The sequence below is a fragment of the Cololabis saira genome, chromosome 14 (genome assembly GCF_033807715.1).
Source record: "Cololabis saira isolate AMF1-May2022 chromosome 14, fColSai1.1, whole genome shotgun sequence".
Classification (NCBI taxonomy): Eukaryota; Metazoa; Chordata; class Actinopteri; order Beloniformes; family Belonidae; genus Cololabis; species Cololabis saira.
In genome coordinates, this window is record NC_084600.1 from 35,612,954 (window position 1) to 35,623,756 (window position 10,803).

Genomic DNA, 10,803 nt, shown 5'->3' on the forward strand with positions numbered 1-10,803 from the left:
CAATAACCAAAGAACATTAAAAGTGCAAAACCAGTCCAAAATATACATGCATTTCACATTGTCTAAATTCTTTAGAGCCTGTTGTTGGATGTGAAAAGAAATGAAAGAAGTATATCAATCAGAAAGGGCTTTGGTGTTAAACAAAAAATACTTTTAAAACTAACTGATAAAAGACGTCAAAACATCTGTTGAATCACCAGCTCACAGTGTGAACTTTTTGAGTGTGCACATGCTTCTAAAAATGCAAACTCACCCATAAATGAGTGATGTTTAAACTGGAAATTTCAGTTAAAGCCGATACCTTTCAACTGTTACGTATGCCCTCATTTCTGTGGTTAAAAAGAGGGAAGTTGGTTTGGTATTCTGTTATCAGCTTTTCAGTTGACATTACTGAACTATTCAATATCAACACAAAGATTGCTATTTAAAAAAAATGTTTTCTGTGTTTAAGAAAACCTAACCCAGAGAAAAACCTGATTTTAAAACTAAAATATTTGACAAAGATATTCAGTATATCTATGAAACTTGGTAACATCTGTAGTGTATCCAGTGTCTGGATGTGAGATGTGAAATTCCTATTTTGTCATAAATGAAAACTAGAAGAACAACAATGAATACCAAGAATACCTGACTGCTACTAAAACAGCAGTAGCAAGTCATCCACTCAGAAAGACACTTATGCTGGTTGTTTCCTGTCAGCTACCGCACATGGGAAGACAGGCTGTAACTTGCTGCTGCTACATACTACACTTAAAATGGCCTTTAAATGGTACTTAAGTGCAGTACCCTCCTGCGAAGGCAGGGGGGGTCCCCCCTTATGATCCAGGCCCTGCTCAAGGTTTCTTCTCTCCGAAAGGGGAGTTTTTCTTTGTCACTGTTTAGCTTAAGACTCTTCTCCCACTAGGAGAGTTTTTACCTGCGTTTGTTTATGTAATAATTGCTCGGGGGGCCATGTTCTGTATCTCTGGAAAGCACCCAGAGACAACGTGTTGTGGTAGACGCCATATAAGAAAATTGAATTGTATTGAATTGAACTGAATATTATACAGCAGCAAATCTCAGCTGGTGGGTCAAAACTCAAGAGTCATCGTGAAACAGTTTTCAGTGGGTTGTGGGCCTTTGTCGAGCGTAAAGGTAACACTGAGATTAAAATACATATTTTTTATCTTCTTAGAGCCACTTCTCAGTTATTGAAATTTTTAAGTGAATGAATTTTCCAGGAAAACACCACCTGAGTTTGTTAATAATGGCTGTTCTGGAAAATATTCAGATTGTTGCGTCAGCATACAGTAGACACTGCATACTTGTCCATAAATACTTTATGGGATGCAGTATATGAAGTGGACTGGTTGGTTACAAAGAAGCACCAAATCACCTGGATGCGTCCTGCATACTACAAATGGCACAATTGTCCAACATTGTTTAAAGTGTTGCTTTAAGGTGATTTTAGTTTCTTGGTGTATGAGCCACCCTTTCATAAACAGTTCATATGAGTATAAATAGTGTTACATTAAGCAAATGTCATCTTTTTTCAGTGTTTCCAGTAACAGACTCATTTGAGTTTATTCTTGGTTGGTCATAGATGGGCACATAGTTATGTGAAATTACAATATATGTAATAAGCTCCCTGTCGAGATGCGCTTATTTATGACCTTGGCATTTTTAAATCTAGGCTAAAAACCCACCTTTTTAAGATGGCTTTTAACACAGAGTAGTGTGATGAAATTTTTACCTTATTAGATTGTGTTGTATTATATTGTTTTGTATTATTTATCCTCCTTTTTATCTATTTCTTGTGGTAAAGCACTTTGGCACACTGAAAGGTTGCTGTGAAGTGCAACATAAATAAAGTACATTACCTTACATGTACGTGATTGAAAAGGCAGAAGACCATAGACCTTTCTTTGAAAAATATGTACTTAAACTTAATCAAATTAACTTAAGAATCAAATTGAAGTAAAAGACAGCGAGGGGAAGACGCAGGAAAAGAAAATTGATAAACAATATAGTTCCAAAGAACTTTATTAAATATTACTGTTCTTATGTTCAATGGCTACATTTAAATAATCTAAGAGTAAATTAAAAAATCATGAATATTACAATTAAATTCATTGCAAATGATGAAATGAAAAGTGTTTAATTGCTGTTGACAACCCTAATCCCCTTTACTAATGTGGATTAGGGAGATGAATTGGTGCCAAAACAAGAAAAAATACATAAATAAATAAATAAATATATATATAAATAAATAGAAATTACATAGTAGGCAAGAATATACATTCAAAAAAATGTTAATTAATCATTGATTCATTTGTACACCTGTTTCAAATGTTGTAAACTAGAGGATAAAAATAATGAGACCAAGAAGGAGATGGAGCATACCCAGCCTGATGCAACATGCATCACTGGTGTTTGACGAAGTGGTGGCTGATTGTGTTGATGTAGTTGCAATTGTTGTAGTTGTAGTAGTGATTGGTCTGGTAGTTGTAGTAGTGGTTGGTGTGGTAACTGTAGATGTTGGTGCAGGCTGTGGAGAGTTGTTTGTGGTTTGTGAAGGAAGAATAGTAGGTGGTGCTGGATTTGTTGTGGTAAGAGCAGCACCAGTTGCAGGAATCATTGGAGAAGCAGTGGCTGTGGTTGGTCCAACATGAGTTGTAGTTGAAACGCCATTGGCAGTTGGTGCAGCAGTAGTTGTTGGTGCAGCAGTAGTTGTAGTTGGGGCAGCAGTAGTTGCAGTTGGGGCAGCAGTAGTTGTAGTTGGTGCGGTAGTAGTTGTTGGTGCAGCAGTAGTTGTAGTTAGTGCAGCTGTAGTTGTTGGTGCAGCAGTAGTTGTAGTTGGTGCAGCAGTAGTTGTGGTTGGTGCAGCTGTAGTTGTAGTTGGTGCAGCAGTAGTTGTACTTGGTGGCGCAGTAGTTGTAGTTAGTGCAGCTGTAGTTGTTGGTGCAGCAGTAGTTGTAGTTGGTGCAGCAGTAGTTGTTGGTGCAGCAGTAGTTGTAGTTGGTGCAGCTGTAGTTGTGGTTGGTGCAGCAGTAGTTGTAGTTTTTTCAGCAGTAGTTGTAGTTGGTGCAGCAGTAGTTGGTGCAGCTGTAGTTGTTGGTGCAGCTGTAGTTGTTGGTGCAGCAGTAGTTGAAGTTGGTGCAGCAGTAGTTGTGGTAGGTGCAGTAGTAGTTGTGGTTGGTGCAGCTGTAGTTGTAGTTGGTGCAGCAGTAGTTGTAGTTGGTGCAGCAGTAGTTGTAGTTGGTGCAGTAGTAGTTGTAGTTGGCGCAGCAGTAGTTGTAGTTGGTGCAGCAGTAGTTGTAGTTGGTGCAGTAGTAGTTGTGGTTGGTGCAGCAGTAGTTGTGGCTGGTGCAGCAGTAGTTGTGGCTGGTGCAGCAGTAGCAGTAGTTGGTGCAGCAGTAGTTGTGGTTGGTGCAGCTGTAGTTGTAGTTGGTGCAGCAGTAGTTGTACTTGGTGGTGCAGTAGTTGTACTTGGTGGCGCAGTAGTTGTAGTTACTGCAGCTGTAGTTGTTGGTGCAGCAGTAGTTGTAGTTGGTGCAGCAGTAGTTGTGGTTGGTGCAGCAGTAGTTGTTTGTGCAGCAGTAGTTGTAGTTGGGGCAACAATAGTTGTGGTTGGTGCAGCAGTAGTTGTAATTGGTGCAGCGGTAGTTGTAGTTGGTGCAGTAGTAGTTGTAGCTGGTGCAGCAGTAGTTGTAGTTGGTGCAGCAGTAGTTGTAATTGGTGCAGCAGTAGTTGTAGTTGGTGCAGCAGTAGTTGTAGTTGGTGCAGCAGTAGTTGTAGTTGGTGCACTAGTAGTTGTGGTTGGTGCAGCAGTAGTTGTGGCTGGTGCAGCAGTAGTTGTAGTTAGTGCAGCCGTAGTTGTTGGTGCAGCAGTAGTTGTAGTTAGTGCAGCTGTAGTTGTTGGTGCAGCAGTAGTTGTAGTTGGTGCAGCTGTAGTTGTGGTTGGTGCCGCATTAGTTGTTTTTGCAGCAGTAGTTGTAGTTGGTGCAGCAGTAGTTGTGGTAGGTGCAGCAGTAGTTGTGGCTGGTGCAGCAGTAGTTGTAGTTGGTGCAGTAGTAGTTGTGGTTGGTGCAGTAGTAGTTGTAGTTGGTGCAGCATTAGTAGTAGTTGGTGCAACAGTAGTTGTAGTTAGTGCAGCTGTAGTTGTAGCTGCAGCAGTAGTTGTAGTTGGTGCAGCTGTAGTTGTAGTTGGTGCAGCAGTAGTTGTAGTTGGTGCAGTAGTAGTTGTGGTTGGTGCAGCAGTAGTTGTTGTTGGTGCAGCAGAAGTTGTAGTTGGTGCAGCAGAAGTTGTAGTTGGTGCAGTAGTAGTTGTTGGTGCAGCAGTAGTTGTAGTTGGTGCAGCAGTAGTTGTAGTTAGTGCAGCTGTAGTTGTTGGTGCAGCAGTAGTTGTAGTTGGTGCAGTAGTAGTTGTGGTTGGTGCAGCAGTAGTAGTAGTTGGTGCAACAGTAGTTGTAGTTGGTGCAGCAGTAGTTGTAGTTGGTGCAGTAGTAGTTGTAGTTAGTGCAGCTGTAGTTGTAGTTGGTGCAGCAGTAGTTGTGGTTGGTGCAGCTGTAGTTGTGGTTGGTGCAGCAGTAGTTGTAGTTTTTGCAGCAGTAGTTGTAGTTGGTGCAGCAGTAGTTGGTGCAGCTGTAGTTGTTGGTGCAGCAGTAGTAGTAGTTGGTGCAGCAGTAGTTGTGGCTGGTGCAGCAGTAGTTGTAGTTGGTGCAGCAGTAGTTGTAGTTGGTGCAGCAGTAGTTGTAGTTGGTGCAGCAGTAGTTGTAGTTGGTGCAGTAGTAGTTGTTGGTGCAGCAGTAGTTGTAGTTAGTGCAACATTTAAATAATCTAAGAGTAAATTAAAAAATCATGAATATTACAATTAAATTCATTGCAAATGATGAAATGAAAAGTGTTTAATTGCTGTTGACAACCCTAATCCCCTTTACTAATGTGGATTAGGGAGATGAATTGGTGCCAAAACAAGAAAAAATACATAAATAAATAAATAAATATATATATAAATAAATAGAAATTACATAGTAGGCAAGAATATACATTCAAAAAAATGTTAATTAATCATTGATTCATTTGTACACCTGTTTCAAATGTTGTAAACTAGAGGATAAAAATAATGAGACCAAGAAGGAGATGGAGCATACCCAGCCTGATGCAACATGCATCACTGGTGTTTGACGAAGTGGTGGCTGATTGTGTTGATGTAGTTGCAATTGTTGTAGTTGTAGTAGTGATTGGTCTGGTAGTTGTAGTAGTGGTTGGTGTGGTAACTGTAGATGTTGGTGCAGGCTGTGGAGAGTTGTTTGTGGTTTGTGAAGGAAGAATAGTAGGTGGTGCTGGATTTGTTGTGGTAAGAGCAGCACCAGTTGCAGGAATCATTGGAGAAGCAGTGGCTGTGGTTGGTCCAACATGAGTTGTAGTTGAAACGCCATTGGCAGTTGGTGCAGCAGTAGTTGTTGGTGCAGCAGTAGTTGTAGTTGGGGCAGCAGTAGTTGCAGTTGGGGCAGCAGTAGTTGTAGTTGGTGCGGTAGTAGTTGTTGGTGCAGCAGTAGTTGTAGTTAGTGCAGCTGTAGTTGTTGGTGCAGCAGTAGTTGTAGTTGGTGCAGCAGTAGTTGTGGTTGGTGCAGCTGTAGTTGTAGTTGGTGCAGCAGTAGTTGTACTTGGTGGCGCAGTAGTTGTAGTTAGTGCAGCTGTAGTTGTTGGTGCAGCAGTAGTTGTAGTTGGTGCAGCAGTAGTTGTTGGTGCAGCAGTAGTTGTAGTTGGTGCAGCTGTAGTTGTGGTTGGTGCAGCAGTAGTTGTAGTTTTTTCAGCAGTAGTTGTAGTTGGTGCAGCAGTAGTTGGTGCAGCTGTAGTTGTTGGTGCAGCTGTAGTTGTTGGTGCAGCTGTAGTTGTTGGTGCAGCAGTAGTTGAAGTTGGTGCAGCAGTAGTTGTGGTAGGTGCAGTAGTAGTTGTGGTTGGTGCAGCTGTAGTTGTAGTTGGTGCAGCAGTAGTTGTAGTTGGTGCAGCAGTAGTTGTAGTTGGTGCAGTAGTAGTTGTAGTTGGCGCAGCAGTAGTTGTAGTTGGTGCAGCAGTAGTTGTAGTTGGTGCAGTAGTAGTTGTGGTTGGTGCAGCAGTAGTTGTGGCTGGTGCAGCAGTAGTTGTGGCTGGTGCAGCAGTAGCAGTAGTTGGTGCAGCAGTAGTTGTGGTTGGTGCAGCTGTAGTTGTAGTTGGTGCAGCAGTAGTTGTACTTGGTGGTGCAGTAGTTGTACTTGGTGGCGCAGTAGTTGTAGTTACTGCAGCTGTAGTTGTTGGTGCAGCAGTAGTTGTAGTTGGTGCAGCAGTAGTTGTGGTTGGTGCAGCAGTAGTTGTTTGTGCAGCAGTAGTTGTAGTTGGGGCAACAATAGTTGTGGTTGGTGCAGCAGTAGTTGTAATTGGTGCAGCGGTAGTTGTAGTTGGTGCAGTAGTAGTTGTAGCTGGTGCAGCAGTAGTTGTAGTTGGTGCAGCAGTAGTTGTAATTGGTGCAGCAGTAGTTGTAGTTGGTGCAGCAGTAGTTGTAGTTGGTGCAGCAGTAGTTGTAGTTGGTGCACTAGTAGTTGTGGTTGGTGCAGCAGTAGTTGTGGCTGGTGCAGCAGTAGTTGTAGTTAGTGCAGCCGTAGTTGTTGGTGCAGCAGTAGTTGTAGTTAGTGCAGCTGTAGTTGTTGGTGCAGCAGTAGTTGTAGTTGGTGCAGCTGTAGTTGTGGTTGGTGCCGCATTAGTTGTTTTTGCAGCAGTAGTTGTAGTTGGTGCAGCAGTAGTTGTGGTAGGTGCAGCAGTAGTTGTGGCTGGTGCAGCAGTAGTTGTAGTTGGTGCAGTAGTAGTTGTTGTTGGTGCAGCAGAAGTTGTAGTTGGTGCAGCAGAAGTTGTAGTTGGTGCAGTAGTAGTTGTTGGTGCAGCAGTAGTTGTAGTTGGTGCAGCAGTAGTTGTAGTTAGTGCAGCTGTAGTTGTTGGTGCAGCAGTAGTTGTAGTTGGTGCAGTAGTAGTTGTGGTTGGTGCAGCAGTAGTAGTAGTTGGTGCAACAGTAGTTGTAGTTGGTGCAGCAGTAGTTGTAGTTGGTGCAGTAGTAGTTGTAGTTAGTGCAGCTGTAGTTGTAGTTGGTGCAGCAGTAGTTGTGGTTGGTGCAGCTGTAGTTGTGGTTGGTGCAGCAGTAGTTGTAGTTTTTGCAGCAGTAGTTGTAGTTGGTGCAGCAGTAGTTGGTGCAGCTGTAGTTGTTGGTGCAGCAGTAGTAGTAGTTGGTGCAGCAGTAGTTGTGGCTGGTGCAGCAGTAGTTGTAGTTGGTGCAGCAGTAGTTGTAGTTGGTGCAGCAGTAGTTGTAGTTGGTGCAGCAGTAGTTGTAGTTGGTGCAGTAGTAGTTGTTGGTGCAGCAGTAGTTGTAGTTAGTGCAACAGTAGTTGTAGTTGGTGCAGCAGTAGTTGTAGTTGGTGCAGTAGTAGTTGTTGGTGCAGCAGTAGTAGTAGTTGGTGCAACAGTAGTTGTAGTTGGTGCAGCAGTAGTTGTAGTTGGTGCAGTAGTAGTTGTGATTGGTGCAGCAGAAGTTGTAGTTGGTGCAGTAGTAGTTGTGGTTGGTGCAGCAGTAGTTGTAGTTGGTGCAGCAGTAGTTGTTGTTGGTGCAGCAGCAGAAGTTGTAGTTGGTGCAGTAGTAGTTGTTGGTGCAGCAGTAGTTGTAGTTGGTGCAGTAGTAGTTGTTGGTGCAGTAGTTGTAGTTAGTGCAGCTGTAGTTGTTGGTGCAGCTGTAGTTGTGGTTGGTGCAGCAGTAGTTGTAGTTTTTGCAGCAGTAGTTGTAGTTGGTGCAGCAGTAGTTGGTGCAGCAGCTGTAGTTGTTGGTGCAGCAGTAGTTGGTGCAGCAGTAGTAGTAGTTGGTGCAGCAGTAGTTGGTGCAGCTGTAGTTGTTGGTGCAGCAGTAGTTGGTGCAGCAGTAGTAGTAGTTGGTGCAGCAGTAGTAGTAGTTGGTGCAGCAGTAGTTGTAGTTGGTGCAGCAGTTGTTGTTGTTACAGTTGGAAAAGCGTTACACAGACTGGTGCTACAACAGTTTGGTCCACTGCTGATGGTACCAACGTCACTCATGAAAGGCAACGTGCCCAAGTTTGCAGCAGCTGCACATGAGTTTGGAGACACACAGCCCAAGGCTGGATATGTTGTGGATCCATTCATTACTGTAGATAGAAAACATCACTTTTTCAATACACAAAGTCGTTGTGTTACACTTTGTATTCATTGTTTTTCTTTGTGTATCTTTAAATAATATATATAAATGACTTGTTCAACAGTCAAACCTGTATATTCTGTGACATTTTATGCTTTGTTACTTGTTAAGATAGAAATTTGCTCTCTGTGACTGGTTAATAGTTGATGGGCTGCCATAACAGTGAACAGGTTAAGATATAGAGTAATATTCTGTACAAGAGAATTACGACCTTAAAACCAAAACATTTGGAATTTGACTGAAATAGTAGTTTTTTTAAATAATCCATGAAAACTCACCAGTTGCTTGGAAGCAGCTGCTCTCCTCTCCTGAACATGGTATATCAGACGTGCACTGAGATGTGGTGGGGTCACAAACATAACATCTCAGGCCGTTCGGAAGCTCAGGATCAGGGACTGAAATTCAAAACAACAAAGTTATGTATTATAAGTTGTCTTTATCTTTACACAAGAGCTTACACTGAGTTTACTTACAAGGTAGAGTTTGAGAGTTGCAGTCATCTGTGTCGCAGCACTGAGCAGATGCAAGAGCGCTTGACACACCCAAGTTGACTGAAAATGTCTGATTGCCTGTGGTTGGACAAAAGGAGGACAGTGCACAGTCCTTGTAGATTTGTGTTCCTGATGTTCCAAATGAAGTGGCTGCAAATCCAAATTAATTTTGTTAACATTGACAGAAAATGCAGCATTTTAACAGTACATGAACTGCATTTCCTGCTGTGGTAATAAATGACAACAAGAATACCTCTAATGGAAGCTGTTATACACATCGTCTCTGAGCCACATGTCTTTGGTGCTGTGCTTGAACACTCTTGATTTGTGCAGACGTAACACTGGAGGGCTTCAGCTGCAATTACAGACAAGAAAAACAATCATGACCAAAAGTGAAAATGAATAGAAATTGAAAATCTCGTCTTGGATAAACACTATATTTTTACAGAAAATATGTATCTGATTTATAATTCTATCATAAAAGTAAATTTGTCCATTTTGAAATATTTTATGAACCTACAGTAGTACAACGTGACTTTAAAAACAAAAGAAAAAGCAATAAACATTACAATGATCAAAATTAGATCTAAAATTTTGTAGCCAAGTGTTTTTCTAACTGCTGAGTTTTTTTTACCTGTGATGGAGAGCGCCAAGATGAAAGTCAGAGAAAAGATCAGCTTCATCGCGGTGAACAGGTGAGCGCTGTTGGTTTGTTGTCCTGGACTGGGATACTAAACCTCAAGAGCTTCAGTGCATTTTATATATTACACAGGTGACTCCATGACTGGGTGCGCTCCCCTGTTGACGTCATTGTTGGTCACTGCCTCTTCATTTGTCTCGAGTTTGAGCATCAGGACAAATAAACACACCTTAAAACATACCTTTTTAATTATGTCATCATTTTTGTCAAGAAATTGACACCCTCTTTTTTTCCTTTTCAGTATTGGTGTCCTCCTCGGTTCTTTGCACACTATTCAGTTTACAGAGATCATTTCAAGCTGAACCCATTAGTCCAGATGGTTCTTGTTACCTGATGTTCTTTATATTTCTAAGTGGGATTTTCAAAAGACACAAACTCTAATAATCTTTTCAAAAGTATCTTTAAACACTAAAGCAAATTATGCAATCTACAGTAAAAACTGCTAATCATAAAAAAATACTTCAAATAGCCCAGAAAATGTTTAATGATCACACAAGGGTAATTTACTTTGCTGTTTCATCCCCAATGAAACTGTGAAAAGATTTTTTGTTTTGCATTTTTTATTCTATTCTTGGATGACGAGGGTGAAACATTTGAATGAATCTGGAGCAATGAACTTCACTGAAAAAAAACATAAATTTTAAGTGTATGTCATCAGATAGTCTACTCTTTTAAAACGAAGAATGTTTTGAATGATGCACTTAGTGAACATTTGTTGTAGGAAAATGCTCATCATCAGGAAAACAATGATTTTTAGTTGCTGATTCAGGTCATAAAAATACAGAGAATTTAACATTTATATAGCTGACGTACAAGTGTGATGGAAGAAAAATCTAGACCTCACACGTCACTTAACACAACCTTTTATTTTGCTCTTCCAAAAGTGTCAGTCTTTACTCAGGCAGGAAGAATTCATATACGTAAAAAGGTGTGGGTGTGACACATAACAGCCTAGACATGAAACACATTTAGATTTACTACACCCTATAATAAACAAAGGACATTAAAAGCGTAAAACCGGTCCAAAATACATATACGTTTCACATTGTCTAAATTCTTTAGAGCCTGTTGTTGGGTGTGAAAAGAAATAACAGAAGTATATCAAATAGAAACGGCTTTGGTGTTAAACAAAAAATACTTTTAAAACTAATTGATAAAAGACGTTAAAACATAAAACAAAAAGAATAAATATAAAACATCTATTGAATCACCAGCTCACAGTGTGAACCTTTTGAGTGTGCACATGCTTCTAAAAATGCAAACTGACCCATAAATGTGTTCAAACTGGAAATTTCAGTTAAAGCCGATACCTTTTAACTGTTACGTATGCCCTCATTTCTGTGGGTAAAAAGAGGGAAGTTGGTTTGGTATTCTGTTATCAGCTTTTCAGTTGACATTACTGAACT

The 10,803-nt window shown here is 41.0% G+C and overlaps 1 protein-coding gene across 1 annotated transcript; it reads right to left on the minus strand.

Moving 5' to 3' along the window:
• Positions 1 to 2,402: 2,402 nt before the first annotated feature.
• LOC133459373 (phospholipase A2 inhibitor gamma subunit A-like) lies at positions 2,403 to 9,410 on the minus strand. Its single transcript, XM_061739266.1, has 6 exons — positions 9,332 to 9,410; positions 8,951 to 9,052; positions 8,680 to 8,847; positions 8,485 to 8,601; positions 5,157 to 5,277; positions 2,403 to 2,631 (listed from the first exon to the last, which is right to left on the minus strand). Exons 1-6 carry the CDS (start codon positions 9,378 to 9,380, stop codon positions 2,403 to 2,405), a joined length of 786 nt encoding a protein of 261 aa, XP_061595250.1. The 5' UTR covers positions 9,381 to 9,410.
• Between the last annotated feature and the right edge of the window lie 1,393 nt (positions 9,411 to 10,803).

What these genes read in the sequence shown, in the direction of transcription:
- LOC133459373 (XM_061739266.1), bottom strand. Translation starts at nt 9,380, where the DNA reads ATGAAGCTGATCTTTTCTCTGACTTTCATCTTGGCGCTCTCCATCACA. An exon ending in CTTGGCGCTCTCCATCACAG is followed by an intron (nt 9,053 to 9,331) that starts GTAAAAAAAACT and finishes CTGTAATTGCAG; the next exon opens with CTGAAGCCCTCCAGTGTTAC. An exon ending in CAGCTGCTTCCAAGCAACTG is followed by an intron (nt 5,278 to 8,484) that starts GTGAGTTTTCAT and finishes AACTCTCCACAG; the next exon opens with CCTGCACCAACATCTACAGT.